Source organism: Lynx rufus, unplaced genomic scaffold (assembly GCF_022079265.1).
Source record: "Lynx rufus isolate CCGP_SWC_20201006 ecotype Redwood Valley unplaced genomic scaffold, mLynRuf1.p SCAF_6, whole genome shotgun sequence".
Lineage (NCBI taxonomy): Eukaryota > Metazoa > Chordata > Mammalia > Carnivora > Felidae > Lynx > Lynx rufus.
In genome coordinates, this window is record NW_025814878.1 from 45,928,209 (window position 1) to 45,953,177 (window position 24,969).

The window sequence follows — 24,969 nt, forward strand, 5'->3', positions numbered from 1 at the left end:
AATCCACACTGGTATTTTGCCGTTTTGGAGTATTCTGCCACTAAAGTTCCTGTAACCTGCTGATATATTTGAAGTGTGTGTGAACATAAATTATTGGAACATTCTTTCAACTCTCAAATTTGATTAACTCACTTTCTGTCAAGTTATCCTAATTAACCTACAGCCTTCAAGCTTTGGGATTATTGCTGCCAATTCTGTACAACCATTTGTTTAATGCACAATCTACTCTAATACTTCCAAGGTGAAATTGCAAATATAAACCCTTTTTGATTTCTACTAATTAACTAGACATTGGAATGTGGCATGCCCTATAATCTGTATTAATGTGAATACAAGTTTTACTTACTTTATAGGAAGCATGTAGAAAGAACTTATTAAACTAAAGTAAATTCTTTCAGCAAAGGACTTCCAAGGGTTTAAAAACTTCACTGATGGGGCGCCTGGGTGGCTCAGTCGGTTAAGCATCCCACTTTGGCTCAGGTCATGATCTCTCAGTTCGTGGGTTTGAGCCCCACGTCAGGCTCTGTGCTGACAGCTCAGAGTCTGGAGCCCGCTTCAGATTCTGTGTCTTCCTTTCTCTCTGCCCCTCCCCCACTCATGCTCTGTCTCTCAAAAATAAACAAACATTGAAAAAGTGAAAACAAAAAAAACTTCACTGAACGCCTACTGTGTGTCAAGCACTATGCCAGACAGTACAGATATCATTGTGAACAAGACAGACATAGATAGCCTCTGCACTCACAGACCTTACAAGCCTAGTAAGGCAGATAGACATTAACAAATAATTACAACTAAATATCAAGAAAGTTAATGCCACAATTTGGGCCTTGCACAGCACCTGCCAAAATTAAGCTCAGTACCTACTGTTGTTAATATCTCAATTTCAAAAATACCAATCGTGTACCCAGTAAAGGACTATGTTGAATTTATAGGTCAGGAGTAACAGAAAGGGAGAAAAGAGATGACAGAGTCATGCCTCAAATTAAAATTGTAGGGTAGTGATGGGTGCACAACATTGTAAATGTACTTACTGCCACTCAAGTGTACACTTAATAGTGGTTAAAATGGTAAATTTTATATTATACAGATTTTATCACAATTTAAAAAAACGTAAAAAACTGCATTTGGTTGTCAAATGTTTAATCAACTTTACCAAAAAGATGAGGTGTATAAAAGGTGAAGAGAAGAGGAAGCCACACAGCATAGAGCTGAAAAGAGACAAAAAATGTAAAATCATTTTGCTTCAATTCTCTTCCAACCTTATAGCAATTGTTCAGTTCTCCTTCCCTGTTCACTTATCAGGCTGCAGAGGACGGTAAGTTGGAGGCGGTGGGGGGGGGGGGGGGTGGGGAGCCACAATCTTGGAAACTGATTTCACCACAAATTCACGTTTTCCAATTTTGGTGGAGTTCTCAGAGCTGTTATCAACCCTTCTCCTGCTCACTACTCAGCCCCCAAACCTCTGCCACTCTCTTCATATCTACTACTCCACCCCAATACGTACACTTAACAAATACCTTCCCAGACAAAACAAAGGCCCCCTCCGCTTCCTGATCCTCAGCAATCCCACCTCCCCTTGCTCCTGTTCTTTCTTCTCTCCAGATCCTGAATAGATGGCACCCCTGGCAAACTCCCCTCACCCCGCCCCTGCCACCAGCAGTGCTCTGGATTCCTTATCTGACTTGCTCATGAACCTTATCTATTAATTAGCCACTTGCTGACTTCACCTTCTTCCTCGCTACAGGCTCCCTCTCCTCAAGCTACTCCCATCTTTTAGAAAATTAATGATTACTCTCCCTTGATGCTGATCCTCCTCTAGCTACCACCATATTTCTCCTCTTGTCACTTCTTCACTTCTCAGCCTACACCCCCATCTCTACTCCCCATTCACTGCTCCACAAACTAATCAGGCCCCACTTACCTCCACCCACACCAATGAGGTGACTTCTCACAGACTCATTCCAATGGACCCTCTTCAGTCTTTTTTAAAAATAGGAAATATTTGACTCAGCCATATTTGACTCTCTTGATCGGGAGTACCATTCATTCAATCACCCAAGTGAAAAATCTATCTTTCCAGAGTCCTCCACTTACTATTTCACCTCCTCATTCAGTCACAATTTCTTTTAATTAAAAAAAAAAAAAATACAGGGGCACCTGGGTGGCTCAGTCGGTGAAGCATCCGACTCTTAATCTCACCTTAGGTCTTGATCTCAGGGTCGTGAGTTCAAGCCCTGTACTGGGCTCCACACTGGGCATGAAACCTACTTAACAAAAAAATGCATAGTATCATCTTCTTATGAAATTTAAAAATATAGATAAGCATACAGAATAAAATTCACATTAAAATAAGGTGCACAGGAGACATGAAAACATAGGTAACTACACACAAATGTTCAAAGCAGCACAATTCGTAACAGGCAAAAACTAGAAACAACTCAAATGTCCATCAACATGTAAATGGATAAAAAATTGTAGTATAGGCAATAATGGAATACTATTCAGCAATAAAAAGGAATGAACTACTAATATATGAAACATGGGTGAATCTTCAAAATGATCAAGCTGAGTGAAAGCTAGAAACAAGAGAAAAATACTGTATGATTCCATTTATACAAAGTTTTAAAGCAAGCCAAACTATAGGGACAATGCTGATCAGTGGTTGCCAGGGGCCAGGGTCTAGGCGAAGATTAACTGCGAAGAGACACAAGAACATCTTGGGGTGATGGAAAGGCTCTATCATGATTGTGATGGTGGTTTAAGACTGTGCATTTGTCAGAATTCATCAAATTGTAGACTTAAAATTGGTGAATTTTATATGAAATTATCTCTCAATAGAGTTGGATTTTAAAAATTAAATTGAGCTTTCTAAAATGTGTCCTAGTTAAGATTTCTAAACCTTCAACTGTTTTCTAAAGTCCAAATTTATATTTAGTTCTAAAGTCAGTCCCATATACAGTATTAGGTTTCTCATAATGACACAAATCTTTCTCTATTGATTGGAAACAATACTTAGCATAATTCTGCTTTGTTTCCAGAAACCTTAGAAAAGCAATAATTTGTAACATACACAAGTGAATTTTATTATCAAAATGGCATTACTTTGATTGTGATAAATAAGCAATATATCTCTGATTCCACCTACATAACAATCTCATTTACTCTTAAATATAAAGATTCACTGGGAACCTCATGAATGAGGACCTCAAACTGCAAAAGTGAATACTAGTCTGCATTTGAGACACTGTACCCATGCTGAAAACACAAGGCTAGGACTTCCGCCTTTTTTATTCTTTTGGAATTGAAATGTATACCTTTCTTTATTCCTATCCGCATCCCTAGCATCTAATAAGTACAGTACCTAAACAATGTTGACTCCTTCAAAATATTTATTTAATGCACAAGTAAATGGAATTGCTGTCCCCAAAAGACTTACTTCTTTTTTTTGGGGGGGGGGGGGGACAGAGAGAGACAGAGCATGAACGGGGGAGGGGCAGAGAGAGAGGGAGACACAGAATCAGAAACAGGCTCCAGGCTCTGAGCCATCAGCCCAGAGCCTGACGCGGGGCTCGAACTCACGGACCGCGAGATCGTGACCTGGCTGAAGTCGGACGCTTAACCGACTGCACCACCCAGGCGCCCCCAAAAGACTTACTTCTTAACAACCTATAGTCAAGCCAATTTTATAACATAATTAACTTGCCTAATTCTAAAAACCAAAACCATATACACAGGTCACAAGCCTTTACCTGTTATGGCAACTTTGTTAACCCTGAACTAACAGGCTTTGAAGGCCCACCTGAAAACCACAAGGTAGTATATTAATATATTCTCCCTGTTGGTCCATATACAATGTCCGGAGTTATAGAAGGATCACGCTACAATACAGGGGAGAAAGGGTTGCAGGCAACTAGTTTCTATTCACTTATTATTAGACTTAGAAAAGCTGATTGATTTTGACAGTTCTACTAACTCACTGACTTGCTTTCCAAAAAACTAAGGATATTTCCAGTTAAATAGAGTAATTATCCAAAGATTAGTGACCAGTGATTAATTTATCCTCTTAAGTGACCATAAATAATGAGGATTACATTGCCTTGACATTTTTCCATAACCCATTCTCAGTTGCTCCCAGACACCTGAAGTCATCACAATGAATCAGAGGAAGAAGACAGATTAATTGGATTAAGCATTACTTTTACTAGATTTTTTCCCAAAAAGAGTAATAGTCTGCCTTTTGATTTAAGTGGCTCATGATTTGTTTCCTAATCAAAGTTAAAAAAACAACTACCACATACACACAAAACTGTAACAGCATACATATAACAAATGAACATTAAATTATAGAAAACAGTGTGTTTTGAAGTCAATACCAAAAACTTACAGTGCTCTTTTGTGATTCCTGACCTTTGCTATTAGCAAGTCTTTTTCTGCCTGTAATGTTGGCATGGGATTTAAAAGATTACATGGCTTCTGTTTATCAAACTCGGAGGAAAAAATGCTTCAGTTGGACTTCCCTTTTCCTCCTCTCTCCATAACTGTTAGATATCAAATTTACTTGTCAGCAAGCCAGGACTTCAATTCATCCCAGCAAGCACAACAGGAGACAAGCATGGTCAAAAAATACTGCCTTAAATCCTGACATGTGCTTTAATACACAACTTGTAAATGAAGCCAAATGATATGAAAAGATAAAACAGTTACTGCAAAGGTAAGAGTATCTTACAAAAAAAAAAAAAAAAAAGGGCAGATACCCTCTTTTTACACAACTATCAATTCCCTTTCATCCACCCCCTGCTTTTACAGGTTCTTCCTCCAGGGTCACTGCACTTCCAACACCTTCAACCGGGCTTCGATCACAAGAGAGCAATTCAGGACCTGAGTTCTAAAAGATTACCGCACAGCATGTGAGTCAACACACACCCCCCGCATATAGGCACTATGCCAAGCTGCTCAGTAACAACATTGTTTGACATATCTGTGCTGTTTTACGCATCCAAAAGCACTTTGACATTCTACTATCTTGCTTGAGTCTCACTGTTACACTATGTGACAGGAAACTAAGGCAAAATATACCTGAGCATAGCCAGACGTCCAGTTATTATCTGAATTACAACCAACTCCATTCCCAGTCAGCAAGCACATGAGGACACCTCCTCCTCCCACTGCCAGACCTCAGATATCTAGTGTGACGAACTTGGAAAAGTCAATCATGTTTCTTAAACAAATGTGCAATATTCCACCCTAGTGCTAGTCAGAGAACTTAAATTCATTTATTCTGATTTCCTAGTTTTCCTAGATAATTTTTTAAAAAGTCAGCCTACACTAAAGAGTTAGCTATTTTCATTATGAATTGTAAATGAAGTAGCTGACTCAGTTACTACACCCTGAAAACTGATCTACAAGATAACATTTGCCTGTAGAACGGGTTTTCCACCACTGTCAATACTTTACATTTCAATTTGAAATACATAAATGAATTAAAACTAAACATCTTGAAAATAAGGCTTACAGACTGGCTTAATTACATCATGCTTGAAAGAAAGAGTAAATGTCAATAGCCTTAGAGATTATGCTAAACTACAGGGAAAAAATAATTCTCAGGACTACGTTTTGGAAATACTTAAGACAATGATAGTAAAAAAACAATTCTGACCTTTGGGAAGTTGCAGATCTGAATTAGAGAAATCTAAATGCTAGAAAGACTTTAAGGAACGAAGTTTTGTTAATTTTAAATAAGACGATTTCAAGGGACACTAACTAAACTACCTCGGAGAAGCCCCCAGGTCTGCTTGAGACAGAATTTCTGGGTTTCTATTATCAACATCATGTTCCTCTTAGAGACGCATGGTCTTTCCAAAGCTCCACCTCTAGCTTCAGCTTCATTCTGAGGCTCCAGGTTTACATTTCCAGTTATCTGATATCCATCCCCTGATGTCCTGCTGGCATTTAACATTCAAATGTCTAACATCTGAGTCAATCTTTCCCTGTCAACTCCTCCTCAAGTCCTGACAATGGCACCATCCAGAACTGTCTACGTAATATGTAGCACTGGTACAGAATGAAAATGTGGGGCTCCCAGTTTAAAAAGTACTAAGACATACTCGTTAACAAATGGTGCTGGGAGAACTGGACAGTAACCTGCAAAAGAATGAAACTAGACCACTTTCTTACACCATTCACAAAAATAGACTCAAAATGGATGAAGGACCCAAATATGAGACAGGAAACCATCAAAACCCTGGAGGAGAAAGCAGGAAAAAACCTCTCTGACCTCAGTCGCAGCAGTTTCTTACTTGACACATCCCCAAGGGCAAGGGAATTAAAAGCAAAAATGAACTACTGGGATCTCATCAAGATAAAAAGCTTCTGCACTGCAAAGGAAACAATCAACAAAACTAAAAGGCAACCAACAGAATGGGAAAAGATATTTGCAAATGACATATCAGATAGTATCCAAAATCTATAAAGAACTCACCAAACTCCACACCCAAAAAACAAACAATCCAGTGAAGAATTGGGCAGAAGACATGAACAGACACTTCTCTAAAGAAGACATCCAGGTGGCCAACAGACACATGAAAAGATGCTCAACATCACTCCTCATAGGGAAATACAAATCAAAACCACACTGAGATACCACCTCATGCCGGTCAGAGTGGCTAAAATGAACAAATCAGGAGACTATAGATGCTGGAGAGGATGTGGAGAAACGGGAACCCTCTTGCACTGTTGGTGGGAATGCAAACTGGTGCAGCCGCTCTGGAAAACAGTGTGGAGGTTCCTCAAAAAATTAAAAATAGGGGCACCTGGGTGGCGCAGTCGGTTGGGCGTCCGACTTCAGCCAGGTCACGATCTCGCGGTGCGTGAGTTCGAGCCCCGCGTCAGGCTCTGGGCTGATGGCTCAGAGCCTGGAGCCTGTTTCCGATTCTGTGTCTCCCTCTCTCTCTGCCCCTCCCCCGTTCATGCTCTGTCTCTCTCTGTCCCAAAAATAAATAAACGTTGAAAAAAAAAAATTTAAAAAAATAAAAAAATAAAAAAATAAATTAAAAATAGAACTACCCAGCAACAGCACTGCTAGGAATTTACCCAAGGGATATAGGAGTGCTGATGCCTAGGGGTTCATGTGCCCCAATGTTTATAACAGCACTTTCAACAATAGCCAAATTATGGAAAGAGCCTAAATGTCCATCAACTGACAAATGGATAAAGATGTGGTTTATATATACAATGGAGTACTACTTGGCAATGAGAAAGAATGAAATCTGGCCATTTGCAGCAACGTGGATGGAATTGAAAGGTATTATGCTAAGTGAAATAAGTTAGGCAGAAAAAGATACTGTATATTTTCACTCATATGTGGATCCTGAGAAACTTAACAGAAGACCACAGGGGAGGGGAAGGGGGGAAAAAAGTTACAGAGAGGGAGGGAGGCAAACCATCAGATACTCTTAAATACTGAGAACAAACTGAAAGTTGATGATGGGGGGTGGGAGAGAGGGGAAAGTGTGTGATGGGCATTGAGGAGGGCACTTGTGATGAGCACTAGGTGTTTTATGGAAACCAATTTGACAATAAATTATATTGTCAAAATATATGCATATTCATATTTTATATATATATATATATATATATATATATGTAAAGTATTAAGACATAGACTCCAGATATAGGCATCATCTCTGCTTCCATGTCACAGTCTACACCCATCATTTGCTAAAGTTCCCTCAGTCTATCCTTTAAAATGTTTCACATCGGTCCCTTCCTTCCCATTTCAACAACTGTGGCCTCAAATCTCACCCAGCTCTCAGCCAACAATTTTGTAATTGGCGTTCCTCCTAACTATTTCCCTCTGCAACCCAGTCACATCTTTTTAAGGCACACTTCAGACACCTTCAATATCTCCCCATTGCCTATTATCCAAACTTCTTTTTTTTCTTTAATTTTTTTTTTTAACGTTTATTTATTTTTGAGACAGAGAGAGACAGAGCATGAACGGGGGAGGGTCAGAGAGAGGGAGACACAGAATCTGAAACAGGCTCCAGGCTCTGAGCTGTCAGCACAGAGCCTGACGCGGGGCTCGAACTCACGGACCGCGAGATCATGACCCAAGCCAAAGTCGGCCGCTTAACCGACTGAGCCACCCAGGCGCCCCATCCAAACTTCTTAACCTGGCATTCAAACATCCTGTTCCCCAGCTCCCTCATTCTTTTCCAGCCTTATCTTCTGCGACTTTCCTTACATATATACCCTGGCCCTAGGCAAACCAAACACTGTGCATTCACTTAATAAGTCCAGTGTGTACTCAGGTATAAAGAGCCTGGGTCCTAATGCAAGAGACTTAAGTTCAAATGCAGCCCCACTGCTCACTAGCCTTAGCTGCCCATCTAAAGCAGGACAATCATAATAGCAGTTATATCATATGATTATTGGATAGATAAAACAAGATAAAATATAGAGTAAAGCACAAAAAAAATCCCTTATTAGGCTGCCTCCTAGCCCTTGCCTAGGCCTTGCACTCCACCTGAAATACCTTTTTCTGCTAGATCTGCTGAGGAAAACTCTACCAATACTTTAAAGCCTAACTCAAAAGCTATCGCCATGAAGCCTTCCCTGATCAGCTCAGTTAGAAAATATTTTGCCTTCCTTTAAAATCCTAGATCTTATGTATACTGCACTCAAATAAGTGTAGCATATTGCATTAGAGTTATTTATGTACATGGCATTTTGCTTCAAGAAGTCAAATTTGTTTGTTTCTTGCATGACCCCTAGTACATGGTTTGTATTCAATAAAGGATTTCTAGATCTTTTTAAAACTAAAAGCAAAACAATGACGACAACAACTGTAACACACATACACCCAAATTAATTAACTAAAGCTATTTTTAACCAAACTGGCTGGGTCTGGAGAAGGTGAGGCAAGACGATAGCACAGAGAAGGAGACAGGGCTGCTCATGGAGACTTGATCCTCTGAAGGATTAGGTGTCACCTGGAAGAGTCAGGAAGTACTTCTGGCTGAGTCTCCAGATGGTTAGTTTCCATCCCCACTTCTAATCCCAAAGAAGGTCCTGATCAACACCTGTGCTGAGAAAAGATGAATGGGAACAAGGGTGTGCCCCACCTACCAAGGTGTGTCAGGTGAGAATAAAAACGAGAATAATCTCAGGCCTTCCTAGCATTCCCACCCGTGGTAACAAAGTTTTACTCTAAGATATTTATTGCTATATGCCCCCTTGTATTTCCAGATATTACATATAGCTGCCAAACCATGTTGCTGCTTCTAAAGAGCTCAAAAACTGGGAAAACACATAGCCCTAAAAGCAATGAAATATAATCTAAAGCTGCTTTTTAAAAATAGCATTGGCACTTATCAAATTAGCAAATATTAATAAAAATAAAACACTGGTAGGATTTTCAGGTAACCAATATATTGCTAGTACACAGTAAACTGGCTCAAGTTCTCTAAAGAACAACCTGGCAATGTGTAACAAGTGTTATAAAGTTGTTCATACCCTTTGAACCAGGAATCTTACTTTTACATATACCCTAAGGAAGCAATCCACAGGAGAAAAAACAATTTGTTCCAAGATGTATATAGATATGATACTTACACTGCATAACACTGCCTACAATTCAAACATCCAGCCAAAGGGGCTGGTTAGTAATCTAGGATAGACCAGTACAGCAGAAGAACATGCTTACTGAAAACCTTAAGTAGGTACACTATGTGATACAGAAAAATGTACCTTAAAAAGAATGTTTACTGAGAAGCCAAAAACAGAAGTAAATATTTTTTAGTGTTTATTTAATTTTGAGAGAGAGAGAGACAGAGCATGAGCAAGAGAGACAGGCAGAGAGAGAGGCAGACACAGAATCCAAAGCAGGTTCCAGGCTCTGAGCTGTCAGCACAGAGCTGGACAGGGGACTTGAACTCACGAACCGTGAGGTCATGACCAAAGCAGAAGTCGATCACCCAACCGACTGAGCCACCCAGGTGCCCCAACAAAAGTAAATATTTACATGTAAATCTACAATTCCGTATTAGCAATTCTGAAATCCCAAACCCAAAGTTTTTTATAAGATGATATCAACACTTCACTTGGAAGCAAAATATAATCTGGGGGCGCCTGGGTGGCTCAGTTGGTTAAGCGTCCGATTCATCTAGGTCATGATCTCTCAGTTCGTGAGTTCAAGCCCCACATCAGGTTCTGTGCTGACAGCTCAGAGCCTGGATCCTGCTTTGGATTCTGTTGTCTCCCTCTCTCTCTGCCCCTCCGCCGTTCATGCTCTGTCTCTCTCTGTCTCAAAAATAAATAAACACTAAAGGAAAACTTAAAAAAAAAAAACTGAACTGACATGAAACTATGGCCTTTATTTGTCCCATTTGCTCTGAATTACTCATAGATTTTGCTGCAGAACTATCAAGGTATCTGACTATGGGGCCCTGCCTCAAACTCCCCTGTAGGGATTGTGGCTCCATACTAATGACATCTATACACATGTAAGAACACTGGTATATATGCATCCATTATAAATTTGAAGAGTTAAAGTTTAGTATTCACTGGCTTTCCATTTCCAGACTATTCTATAATTAACATTTTTCTCTTGAGTAGGAGACAAAACATAACACCTAAAACTAAAACTCCACACATATAGGGGCGCCTGGGTGGCTCGGCTGGTTAAGCAGCAGGCTCTTGGTTTCGGCTCAGGTCATGATCTCACAGTTTGTGAGTTCAAGCCTCTTGTGGGGCTCCTCACTGGCAGTACAGAGCCTGCTTAGGATTCCCTCTACTCCCTCTCTCTCTGCCCCTCCCCTGCTTACTCTCTCGCTCACTCTCAAAATGAATAAATAAGCTTAAAAAAAAAAAACAAAAAAACAGGGACACCTGGGTAGCTCAGTCGTTGAGCGTCCAGCTTTGGTGAAGGCCATGATTTCGTGGTTCATGGGTTTGAGCCCCACGTCAGGCTCTGTGCTGACAGCTCAGATCCTGGAGCCTGCTTCAGATTCTGTGTCTCCCTCTCTCTCTCTGTCCCTCCCCTGCTCATGCTCTCTCTCTCTCAAAACTAAATAAAAACATTTTTAAAAATCAAAAATTAAAAAAGAAACCTTCATACATCTATCATTTATTCCTATAGAACATCTTATTCTTAGGGCAAGTTTACTACTATAGTCATGAAAGTTAGTATTTCTAATGCTAATGGTGAATTATTTTTAATATTAATATTTTTATTATTATAAAAGTAATACTTATTCAACATGGAAAACTTAGAGGCCACAGATAAACTAATAGAAAGTAAGAAATCCAAAATCCTGGCACTGAGGGAGAAGTATGAAGTTAAGGATATTGCTGCCAAAGTTTGAGTGTTGCATTAGTATAGAGCAACAGTGGCAACTTTTTGCCCCCGACTGCACTAAAACATCAATTAACTTTGTGGAATGTCGTTTAAACAACTATTGACAAATGTGAATCCTTTGAGATGCTGCCATTTGAAAAAATGGAACATGAAGTCAAAACTAATAAAAAGGATAATTAAGCAAGATGAAAAGGTTTTTACTATTAAAAGGCCACCAGACTAACCCACTCGACTTGGCATTAATACCGATCTACCCAGAAGAGTCAAGAAATACCTCCATTTAATGAATAGTGGTTTACTGCTTTTATAAAGCATATCAGAGAATTGGTTTTGAATCCAGTCTAAGTTTGTCACAAGAATAAATTTTGACTTTCTGAATACACACAGAACACTGCTGATGCAATTTACTTTAGCAAAGGAAAAAAAAAGTAATAGCTGAACAGCATACCAATGCATAAACTCTAGTCAGTGATTCTCTTCCATATGGGGGAGCAGTGTTTCTGGCCAACTTTGTTCCCTCTTGATAAACACAGAAGTCTCATAATCCTTGATGCACACCTCTAAGGGTAGTTTACCTTTTGAATGAGTAGCCATAATATTCAAAAGATAAAGCCATGCTTCTGTATTTATCCACCAGCTAAGATTTTGTCACTTTTGGTTGTATTATGGAAATAATTAGATTCTTTTGTTTTTCGCATACAGAATTATAATCTTGACTATCCTTTTGTAAATTAAATGTGCTTCTCTGGAACTTCTGATATGCTCCTCGTGGTGGGGGGGGGGGGTGTGGATCTGTGCTGCCTTCTCAGACTCATATATCTTTCCGGAATTAACTTAAGCAGAAACACTGCTTTGGTCCATATACATTATTTCACATCTGTATTTCAAATGTATCCCCATAATTAAAAATTATTGAAATGAAAAAATACTTGCAACTTGGAAATAAGGCATGTCATTGTCTTAGTTCTTTTAGCTCTGGTTCCTATATTCAAGGTAGGGAATTATTTCTGCTGTTAATGAAGATACCTTAGCATTACTTTAGCATTTGGTACATGTACATGTACATCTGAAAACACTGCTTTCCTCCATCACTACAGTCTCAGAGGAACTGGCTATGTTGTGGTGGGTTTGTACAGCTCCCAGGAACGCTGGAGTTGCTCATTCTGAATCACTGCCAATAAAAACACCATGGTTCATGGGTGGCACCAGGCTAGGCTAATGCTCAGAGCCATGGTGAGCCAACTTTTCAAGTAGTGTTTGGGGTTTAGTTTGTTTTTGTCAAGGTTTGTTTGTTTAATCTGAATATGAGATCAGATCTCTAATTGGATTGTAATAACTCTAAATAGAATTCTATTCCAAAAGTAACTTCCCAGGATTTCTGATATCTTGGGTACAAGACACTATTAAAGTTCTAGAGAATATATAGGGAAATAAGCAGAAAATCGTTTCAAGGAAGAAAACAGGCAAGGTTCTACATTTCAGGACAACTTTAACATAAGCACAAATTTTTACACAGCTGAAAAGATGCTCTTAAATTCAACTTGAAAAATATAAACACTGATATCATGTGCCCCAACCCAAAACTGTGCAAGTTAAAACTTTCTTATCTGTGAATGGAGGTAACAGCACGCTACAAGGCTACTCTAAAAAAATAATGTTAATGTGTATGAAAGCTCTTTATTTATGATAAAGGACTGTGCAAATTATCACTCAAATATGGATTCTCTTTAAAATACCATTCACAGAATGCTAGATTAGAATAGACTGCAATTACGTTCTCTGTCTTCCACTTTAAGTCTTTTTTAAGAATAATCTCTATCCTCAACATGGGGCTCAAACTCACCACCCAGAGATCCTCCTCCCCCTCCTGCTCCCCCTCCCCTTCCCTTCCCATACTCTACTGACTGAGCCAGCCAGGCACCCGCTCTGTCTTCCACTTTAAATTTAATTCCTAACTCATTTGAATTCATGTTACTCCCAAAACATTCCAATTGCATCAAAAATGTAACAACACTCGCATAAAATCATTGTTTTCTCCCATGGTTGTGACAAAAGGAATAAAATGGCTAACCATTTCATCAGAATCTTACAAGGACTAACAACTACATTGAAGAGAGGAGAGGCACACATAGAGGCATAGAGGCAAAAGATAGGAGGATAATTTGGAAAAGCACAAGGCTTTCAGCTTGGCCAAAACACAAAGAACAAGAAGGAAGAGAGGTGAGAGACAAGGCTAACGGGTCAGGCAAGGGCCAGAACTTGGAGTCCTTTGGTGTATGGAGCTCAACATTTTCCTAGAAGTAATGAGTTTCACTGCAGGCTTTTAAACAGAAAGATGCTATGGCCCTAAGTTTTAGAGAAGTCACTCAAGTGTATAACTGAGGACAGGTGGACCAGTTAAAGCATTATGACAATAATTGAGGCCAAAATTAATGAAGGCATGAATTAAGACAGTACTAAAGGAAAAGAAGGGGATTGATTTATGAGGCATTAAGGAGGTCAATGCAAAAGGACTGTGTCTGATTTAACAAAATAGGAAAGGAAAAGGCAGAAATAAGAAATTAAGATGAATTCCAGGTTTCTGACTCAAGCAACCAGAGGTGTCATGCACGGAGAATTAAGAAGGAAGGATATGTCTATTTGCAAGTGGGCTATTCTTTTTGGTGGAGATATATATATATATTATGGGGTGGCTAAAAAATGAGTTCATTTTAGTTGAGTATGATATACCTGTGTATCCACATGGAACTGTCCCAATATAATGAATACGGGTCATGAACACAGAAAAGAAATTTGGAAATAACAACCCCAAGACAGTGCCTGGAGCCATTGGGTGTATGAGACACACAGGAAGGTAGGAAAAGTGAAGTACATGGCCTAGGATGAAGCCTCAAGGAACTGCAACACAGATTCAATAAGAACCCATCCAAAAGATATAGCAAATCACATCAGGAGCACAGAGTATAATTTATTCAAAAAGATATCTCAAAACCCCTCCTGACATAATTCTGGTATCCATTTATTTTTTATTGATTTTGTTCTTTGAGCAGTTAATTTTTTTTTAAGTTTGCTTATTTTGAAAGAGAAAGAGAGAGTGTGCGCACAAGTTGGGGGGGGGGGGCGGTGAGCGTGGCGGGGACGGGGGTGGCTCAAACTCACAAACCCTGAGATATCATGACCTGAGTTGAAGTCAGTCGCTTAACCGACTGAGCCACCCGGGTGCCTGGAAAACTTTTTTTTTTTTTAAACCTTCAGGAACATGAACTGACTTGAAGTTTGAGAGGTGCTAGTAGGATTATACTGAAAGATCTAACAAGATGTATTGCTCCTTAAGTGCTATTGAAAATCCTGCTTTGTGATTTTTAACTGTCTAAAAAGCGATCTACCTCCACACAGAGAAGGCAGAGTTGCATTAAAGATTGTAGACAAAGAGCCTCCCTTTTGGAACCTTTTTAATAATCTACTTCTCTTTAAAACTACTGAATTTTTAATACCTTGATTTCTACTTTAAATATCCAAGAAAGGAGGATAATGCGCCGTGTTTCCCAAACTTGTTTAACCACAGACCTCCACTTTGAAGAAGGTTATTAAAGAACACATTTTGGGAATTACTGAAAGAAGCCTCTGGAATTCCCAAAGAAGCCTTCGGAATTTACTTAACCAAGCCTCTGGACCACAAAGATATCCTATCTCCAAAAGAATATCATTAACTACTCTGAATACTGATTCTGAAAACATACTTGTTTTAAATAAATATATTTAAAAAGTGAATATGCCATTAAAATATTTCTTTCTCCAGGAAGAAAGCAGGGAAATAAACTAGATTAATACCCTCGTAAGATCCCAGAGTGTCCACAGCACTGCGTATGAAAAGTACCCTTGACTCTTTATCAATTCCATGAAGGAACCAAAAATGGGTTTTCCAATATCCAGCCAAGTAGTGATTTCTAAGGGAAAATAATGTTGCAGTTAGTGGTAGTAATTATTTTCGTGTTCCCAAAAGCATCAGATTTACCTGTGCACATGTGAACCGGTAAAAGTTCAACTGAAAAGAGACCACTCGAGCCCAGCTTGTTTCCTGTGATACAGCAGGAGGTGTGAGGCAGACCTCTGATTACCATGTCATCAGCAGCCAGGATAACACAGCGGGGCTGGGATACACTCAACACTTTCCATTAGTTCTACTGCCTAACTTGCAGTTCAGCTTGCTTGCCCTTTCCAAAGTCTCAAATTAATAAAGTAAGATTTATTACCATAGAGAAAGAGGCCATCAAATGCCTTTCTCAGCCCTCACCATTCACTGGAATTTCCTTAGAATTTCAGCTTTTTAAAATAAGATTGAGCACGGATATATTGCAAATGCCTCAGGGAAGTATTCTGTTTACTCATTTGTATCCCATAGAAGATCAAAAAATCCTTGGGAACAGCTGACCTTGTTTCTCTCAATTACCATCTCTAGTGCCCAGCACAGAGTGTCAGCAACTTGGTAAGCAGTTGTAGAATGAATAAGGAGTAACATGAAGACGTATAAACTAACCTATATCTTTGTGTGAGTGAATTTCTTCAGGGCCTTTCCTGAGAAATTTTGGGTGGATCATCAGTTGCATAGGAAGAGGTTTTTGGGTTGTTTTTTTTTTGTTGTTGTTGTTGTTGTTGGGTTTTTTTTGTTTTGTTTTTGTTTTGCATAGGAAGAGTTAAGATAGCCTGAAAAGAAGTAAGCCTGAGAAAGGCTCCTTTTCAGTTCTGTCTGGAAACATCATCCTACCGTGGATCAATCTAAAGGAACATGGTTCTTCAAAGGAAACACCAGATTTTTGCTTAAATGCCATATGAAATTATCTTGTTTCTCCATAGAAGTCCCTCTACAAAAATCTATTTCAATGAGACATTAACAATTGGCAATCGTTTATTGATAGCAAAGTAAGATCAAGAAACAGGCACCCTAATCTTTCAGACTTTTTAAGCCTTTTCTTTATTTTGAAAGAGACAGAGAGTGAGAAATTGCTCCAGTGCACACACAGGAGAGGGGTAGAGACAGACAGAATCCCAAGCAGGCCCTGTGCTGTCAGCAAGGAGCCCGACTTGGGGCTCCAACTCACAAACTGTGAGATCATGACCTTTCAGACTTCTTTTACAACCCTAGAATGCCTGGAGTAGTGCTCAGTCAATTAATGCTTGAATTGATATACAACATAAAGAATACTGAATTAGCAGGGGCGCCTGGGTGGCTCAGTCAGTTAAGCGTCTGACTTCTGCTCAGATCATAATCTCATGGTTCACAAGTTCGAGCCCTGAATCGGGCTCTGTGCTGACAACTCAGAGCCTGCTTCATTCAGATCTTGTGTCTCCCTCTCTCTCTCTCTCTCTCTCTGCCCCTCCCTTGCTTGCATTCTCTCTCTCTCTCTCTCTCTCAAAAATAAATAAACGTTGGGGTGCCTGGGTGGCTCAGTAAGTTAAGCATCCAACTTCGACTCAGGTCACGATCTCGCACTCTGTGAGTTCAAGCCCACATCGGGCCCTGTGCTGATGGCTCAAAGCCTGGAGCCTGCTTCAGATTCTGTGTCCCCCCTCTCTCTGCCCCCCCCCTCATGCTCTGTCTCTCTCACTCTCAAAAATGAGTAAATGTTTAAAAAAATTTTTTAATAAATAAATAAATGTTTAAAAAAATTTTAAGAACACTGAATTAGCAAGTTATCTACTCAATGCAATATGATCAATCATTAAAAACCCCATTTCTAGAGACATAAGCCTGAGGCTGAATCCTGGCTCCACTGCTTACTTAAACTCTGTAAGCCTGAGTTTCCACATCTGAAAAGAAAGATATTTAATTAAGCCAATATCCTGGACTTGTTATAATGTTTAAATAGGAATGCAGGCACTGGGCCTGGCACATAGGTAGTTCTCAAGAAAAGTGAACTATCATTTAGAAACCTCAATTTGCATTCCATCACTACCTCCCTATGTGCCCTAGGGCTCATCACTATGAAGAAACCAATGAAAACATGGAGACAGAATTAAATGGTCTCTAATGCTGAGATTATCAATCATGAATAACAGTAATAAAAAATGGACCAAAAGTTTGAAAAATAAAAGCCTTAAACAATTCAGGTATTTTTTGTATTGTACTTGAAGCTTGCATCTGTTTGATCACAGATGACTCAGCATTAGAATATCAAAATAAAGAAGCCTGAACAGTCAAACTTCAGGTATTCTCAAATACTTTATTTTTTTTTTTAACGTTTATTTATTTTTGGGACAGAGAGAGAGACAGAGCATGAACGGGGGAGGGGCAGAGAGAGAGGGAGACACAGAATCGGAAACAGGCTCCAGGCTCTGAGCCATCAGCCCAGAGCCTGACGCGGGGCTCGAACTCACGGACTGCGAGATCGTGACCTGGCTGAAGTCGGACGCTTAACCGACTGCGCCACCCAGGCGCCCCGATATTCTCAAATACTTTAATACCTGCTGTGAAGGATGGACTATGAAACACCTGCGCGCGCGCGCGCGTGTGTGTGTGTGTGTGTGTGTGTGGGGTGTGTGTGTGTGTGTGTGTGTGTGTGTGTGTGTGTTGGGCTGGCGCAGGGGGTGGGTAGGTCTCAGTATTAACTGGCTTAAAGAGTATCTTGTTACCATTTTTTCACAGATGAGGTTAAATCTTTGTTCTTCCTTAGACCTTAAATTTTATCAGTTATCAGCTCTGTATCACATACTATCCAAGTAAAGATTCAATATAGCTGCTATGTCATACAGGGCCATTACAAGTATATAGGCGGGCACCCAGAGCACAGGCTGGTTTTCAGGCACCACTTACCCTGAGTTGGGCACCTTTGTGCAAGGGCACAACCATACATGGGAGTCATGTGCAGAAGTAAAAAGATTTTCAGTATTTAGCTGGCATATTTGTATAACTATTTATACAATATACACCCACATATACACAAACATGACTGAAAATCGTCAAGGATTCAACTGAGTAAATGGAGAAGGATATTCATCAAAACTGAAAATAGCTTCAAAAAGCTCAAGAGAGCAGGTTCCTGTCCCCTCCGTCCCCCCTCAGGTGGCCTGTGTTGGAACATTGTAGCCAACAGGAACTTTGGGGATGGAAGATAGGTCAAGGCTGCGACACAGTAAAACTCTGGCCCTCCTATGGTTTTTCCCCCATAGTTGCTCACTCACACACTCTCACTCTCATAAAATGAAGGAGAAAAAAATCCACAGATAGAAAGGACCTACTCACCTGAGTTGGCAGAAACACTGGTAAACAAAAGACTGTTGTCTTGCTATCTTGACTGCATTAAAAATCTGTAATCCTAGTCAAGAATATGCTAAATGCTAAAGGAACCAGTCTTAAAATGTTGACTCTACCAGTTCCATCTGCCTCCTTGAGCTTCTCCCTACCAGATATCCATGCTCATATAAAAAAAATTTTTTTGTTCAATATTGCACATGCATATCAATCCTGCGAGACTTTCAACAGTTGCCTTCCATAAAAATAAGTATAGGATATTACATTAGCCTATTACTAGCCCTGTGACCTGCGTAACACAGTAGTTCAAGAGCTACTGTTTAAGGAACAGAAATTCCAGATTAAATATGGTACATTATCACATATGCAAAGAGACAGTGTACAAGAATATTCATTGCAGCATTGTTTATATTAAGTTTGGAAGTAATCTAAATATTTATTAAAGGGAGAATGCATTAGTAAATTATAATATATTCATACAATGGAAAACCTGGAGTTAAATATAAAGAATTTAAGCTACCAGTTCAAGTTGAGATATTATGTGGATAAATTGCAAACACTGCAGAGTAGAAGAAAAGCACACTGCAGAATGATACATACAGTATAATAGTATTTATAAAAGATTTTAAAACTCCCAACATTACCTCTGCCTTAGAATTTGTTAGAACAGTCTCTTGCATGTTCTTTGTATGCACACTAAAGTCCTAAGGAACAGTCACTCTAAAAATAGAAAATTAAGGTTTAAAAAAAGACTATTAATCATATAAAGTTCCTCAAATGGCAGGGAGGAGCCTTATTTAGTCATGGAAATCCCTTAGCCCTTTAAGTCATAAGATGTGTGTTCTATCTCCATTCTGCTACTCACGAAGACACTATTTTACCAAGCTTCAGTTTTCTCTCCTAAATAAGGCTGCTAACACCTGCCTTGCAGGTTGAAGTACAATAATGTATGTAAAAGAGTTATATACAAAAGGTCTTGGACTTGTTTTTTGCCTGTCAAGAGATCACATTATAAGTCTCTACAGGGGAAAAAAAATGTTGAGTCTGCACTTTTTCATCTAGTCTAGTATATGGTTAAATATGACAACACAGCAGGAAAGGGCAACCCTTCACCTTCCTCCTCCTCCCAGTCCCTGATCTGGCTGCCTCCTATGCTTTCTATATTTAGCACACAGTGCACCCCCCCCCAAAACAAGCAAACAAACAAACAAACCACGAAACCAGGGCTCTTGGCAGAGCTCCCTTGGGGAACTCCCCTTGACCTTGGAATAAATCTCTTTAATCTCGCCAACCGTGCCTCCCCTCAGCACACACGCCCCTCTGCAGCCCCGGAGGCACATGAACGAGAAAACCCAACGGTCACGGTCGCATAAGAGACTGCAAAAATCACAGTGCGGTGTCGTTGGGTTTGGAAGGTTCTGTTTGTTCTCGACAATTAAGAGGAAAGTATACGTAGACTCTTAAACCCTACTCTTGCTTATTGGGAAATAAGTTCTGCGGCTTGTTTCCAAACACACTGTGCCCAAATCTGTATTCACTACAAAGCCAGGCACACCGAGGCCCCTGGAGCGATAGGCTGCATTTGCGATGGGACAGACCCACCTCTCTCACGCTCTCCCACACACAGGGACCCACCGAGGCGCACAAGCCGGCGCGGGCACACTCCGCACGCGGGATGCGCTCAGGGGCCCCATGCCCGTTCTCCCCCTACCCGGGGCTGGCCCCGGCCGGCTCCGCGCCTCACCTGTCTTGAAGACCATCTTGTCATCGTCCGTGGACCCAAAGGTCTTCAGCATGGACACGAAGAGCACCCCGCAGGCGTTCTGGATGCCGAACACCGACCCGTTGCACCACATGGCCGCCAGCATCACCAGCCAGCCCCAGCCGCCCTCGGGAGGCTGAGGGGGCTCAGCGCCCGCCGGTCCCGCCAGCTCTACCTCCACCTTCTCGACGACCGCCTCGGGGCCGTCCGAGGGTCCCGGGCCCGGCAGCGGAGCTGCCCCGGTGGGCGCGGGGCCCGGCGGCTGCGCCTCGCTCGTCCCCCGCGCGGCGGCGGGCTCCTCGGGGAAGGGCACCATGGCCCGAGGCGGCCCCCTCGGGAGCCAGGGGAGCTCGAGGGGTGCGAGTTCCCGGCGGGCTCACGGAGGAGCCGCCGAGCGCCCGGCCGGCGGGCTGGTGAGGCCGAGGAGAGGGCGGTGGAGCCCCCGGTGGGACGGCGGCGCAGGGCACGGAGGCTGCCGCGAGGAGGAAGGCGGAGGCGAGCCGGCACCCCAGAGCACCGCACTCAGGCCTCCTGCCCACAGCCCCGCACCCCCTACTGCGTCGGGGCCCGCCGGCCGGCTCTTAAAGACGCCCCCCGCCCCGCAGGCTGGGGGCGTGGCCGGCGCGGGACGTACCCCAGACTCTCCAGATGATTGGGCTTCGGTAGATCGGAGGCGGGGCCCCCCGCCTGGCTGAGCCCGGAGCCAGGTGTCCGCGGGTGGCAGTCTGTGCGCGCGCGCCTGCGGCAAGGCCTCCTCCAACCTAGTTGGGGGGTCACGGATGTGTGGGTTACCTCGTCTCCTAGTATTAAAGGAAGGGGCGCGAATCTGCCTAAGTACAGTCTGGGTGTGTCATCACAAAGCAGTATGAGATCTTTAGCCTCAGCTGACAGCGTCACAACCAAACTAACATTGTCTCTTTGCTTTGTTTTTGTTTTGCTTTTTGACATGCACCTCTTATTACTAACCATAATATTTAGGGTACATAACGCCCCCTGCTTACTTAAAAGAAAGTCAGAAGTATAAGGGGCCTTATGTAATCGTCTCATTTCTCCTTTCATATACAATTTCCTATAAATACTTGGCACATTAAAATGCCCATTTTGTAAGACACTGTAATACCAAAGCCTTCCAGTAACATTTTTGACAGACAGCTGGAAAACATTACATTTAAACTACAGCACAGTTATTTGCACTTTAAACAAAAACTAGCACCTATATTCAACTCCCTGAAGCATGTAGCAACAACAATATATGTGAAAGAAAGGAAGAATAGCCATGAAATTGAGCACAGTTAAATTTGTCAGTTACTCAGGTTCTTCGCTTCAAAGTCAAAATATACTAGTTATTTTATGGGCTCATCACGGCAATGGAGTACACAGATGAGTGTGATTGATCTCACTTCTTCTTCTGCCCATTAATAAACTACCCAGGAAAAAGTCCTGGGATAAAACAGGAGGCTCAGATGGTGAGTATTATAATACATACACAACAAAGAGAAGTGGGATGGAACCATAAAATTCTCTTCAAAACACTACAGAAGAGCTTCTACAGCAAGATGCCTTGGAGCTGAGCCCTGAATCAAATAGGGAAATTGAGTGGGCAAAGATAGCAGAAGAGCATTCTCGGTAGAGAAAACTGCCTAAGCTACAGAACGCAGTGTATAGTTGAAGAAAGGGAACATAGCTCAGGTATAATGAATGTGTCTTAGAGATGGGGTTAGAATAATACACTAAAAATAGTCACACGAGTGCACAAAAATGAACGCACAACGATATTATTCCAGCATTGTTGGAAATAAGGAAAAAGTGGCGGGTTGATTAAATACATACTGCATAACCTCTAAATGTTGTTCACCTCTGTTGACTTCGAAAGCTATCCACATTTTACTTAGCCATGAAAGTACATTTTTAAAAAGGCATGGATTAGAACGCAAAATATAAAGTAAATATCCATGAGTCAATATCGATATAAGCAAATGATTAAGTATATTAAGTCTTCCTCTCAAGACCCATAATCCCAGTCTAATCATTAAAAAAAAAAAAAAAAAAAAACAGACAGCGGTGCCTAGATGGCTCAGTCAGTGAAGAGTCTAACTGTGGCTCAGGTCATGATTCCTGATTTGAGACCCTGGGTCTCTGCTGTCAGCGCAAAACCTACTTCAGATCCTCTGCCCCACCTTCTCTCTCTGCCCCTCCCCCACTCACTCTCTCTGTCTCTCTCAAAGTAAATAAATAAATAAACTTTAAAAAAAATTTTTTAAATACTAAACAAATCCCAACTGAGGGACATTCTATAAAACAACTGACAAGTACTTGTCAATACTGTTAAGGTCATGAAAAACAAGGAAAGTCTGCGAAACTGTCACATCCAAGAGGAACTGAAGGCAGCTGAATAACTAAATGTAATGTGGCATCCTAGATGGGATCCTGGAACAGCAAAAGGACATTAGGAAAAAACTAAGGAAATCTAGGGGAAGGATGGCTCAGTTGGTTGAGTGTCCGACTCTTGATTTCACCTCAGGTCACGATCTCACAATTCATGAGATTGCACCCCACATCTGGCTCCATGCTGCACATAGAGTCTGCTTGGGATTCTCTCTCTCCCTCTCCCTCTGCCCCTACACCACTCAGGCGCCCTTGTTCTCTCTCCCTCTAAATAAATAAATAAATTGGGGCGCCTGGGTGGCGCAGTCGGTTAAGCGTCCGACTTCAGCCAGGTCACGATCTCGCGGTCCGGGAGTTCGAGCCCCGCGTCAGGCTCTGGGCTAACAGCTCAGAGCCTGGAGCCTGTTTCCGATTCTGTGTCTCCCTCTCTCTCTGCCCCTCCCCCGTTCATGCTCTGTCTCTCTCTGTCCCAAAAATGAATAGGGGCACCTGGGTGGCGCAGTCGGTTAAGCGTCCGACTTCAGCCAGGTCACAATCTCGCGGTCCGGGAGTTCGAGCCCCGCGTCAGGCTCTGGGCTGATGGCTCAGAGCCTGGAGCCTGTTTCCGATTCTGTGTCTCCCTCTCTCTCTCTGCCCCTCCCCCGTTCATGCTCTGTCTCTCTCTGTCCCAAAAATAAATAAACGTTGAAAAAAAAAATTTTTAAAAATAAATAAATAAATAAATAAGGAAATCTGAATAAAATACAGACTTCAGTTAATTATTAATATTGGCTTATTATTTGTAATGAGTGTGGAATGTGAATTACGATGTTAATAACAGGAGAAAATGGGTGAAGAGGGTGAAAAGGGATGGGAACTCTGTACTACCTTTGCAATTTTTCTATAAATCTAAAACACTTCTAAATATAAAATGTATTTTAAAAAAAATCTTTAAGCTCTAGGCTCAGTGTGGAGCTTGAATTCATGACCCTGAGATCAAGAGTCATATGCTAGAAAAAAAGAAAGAAAGAAAGAAAGAAAGAAAGAAAGAAAGAAAGAAAGAAAGAAAGAAAGAAAAAGAAAGAAAGGGGCGCCTGGGTGGCTCAGTTGGTTAAGCGTCCGACTTCGGCTCAGGTCATGATCTCACGGTCTGTGAGTTCGAGCCCCATGTCGGGCTCTGTGCTGACAGCTCAGAGCCTGGAGTCTGCTTCAGATTCTGTGTCTCCCTCTCTCTCTGACCCTCCCCCATTCATGCTCTGTCTCTCTCTGTCTCAAAAATAAATAAACATTAAGAAAAAAAAAAGAGTCATATGCTATACCAGCTGAGCCAGCCAGGCACCCCTAAAGTTTTTTAAAAGTTTATGTATCATGAACCCATTCTTGTAAAAATACATACATGAGTACATAGCAATGTATTAAATATGATACAGTTTAAGTTTTACTTTATATATAATTGTTACACATACCATATTTATAACATTATTTCTAAGCATTATATAGTGTACTTTATTTTCAGATTAAAGTTTGACATTTTTCATGCAGATTGATTTAGGAATAGCTCTGATTTAAGGGATTAAAAAGTTAATGCCCACAGACCACTTAGCATGGTGACTGGTGCATAGCAAGTTCTTAGGAAATGTTAGCAGTTACTACCATTATTATTACTATTGATGACATCATTGTTTCTGTCTAGGGACTCGGAATCGAGCGATTTAAATGGATGTTTACATTTTTATAAACACAACCTTTATTTAATCACAAATATATCAGGTTAGGAAATTAAAATATGAAAATATTTGAATTTAGGAGCTTAGACATCCTTGTCCTCAACTATTATGTTGTCTATTCCTTAAAGAGAAATTTATTTTCCACCACTCACTGTTTCCTTAACTCACAAAATGCACCCCTTACAAAATCCAATACAAAGTCTACAACACAAATAAATGGGAAGATATTCCATGCTCGTAGAATGAAAGAATATTGTTAAAATGTACATACTACCCCAAACAATCTACAGATTCAATGCAATCTCCATCAAAATACCAATGGCATTTTTCATAGAACTAGAACAAATACTCCTAAGATTTGTATGGAACCAAAAACATGCTGAATAGCCAAAGCAATCATGAGAAAGAAGCACAAAGCTCTCTCATTTCAAACTATACTACAAAGCTATAGTAATCAAAACAGTAGGATACTGGCACAAAAACAGACACATAGATTAATAGAATAGAATAG

General features: G+C 40.9%; 1 protein-coding gene across 1 annotated transcript in view; it reads right to left on the reverse strand.

Annotated features, from left to right (window-relative positions):
* Nucleotides 1-20,683, reverse strand: part of SLC16A10 (solute carrier family 16 member 10) — a 116,618-nt gene extending 95,935 nt beyond the window's left edge. Inside the window, exon 1 of the mRNA XM_047101268.1 lies at nt 20,350-20,683. Coding sequence (XP_046957224.1) covers nt 20,350-20,683 — 334 coding nt within the window. The remainder of the gene's footprint in view (nt 1-20,349) is intronic.
* Nucleotides 20,684-24,969: the final 4,286 nt, after the last annotated feature.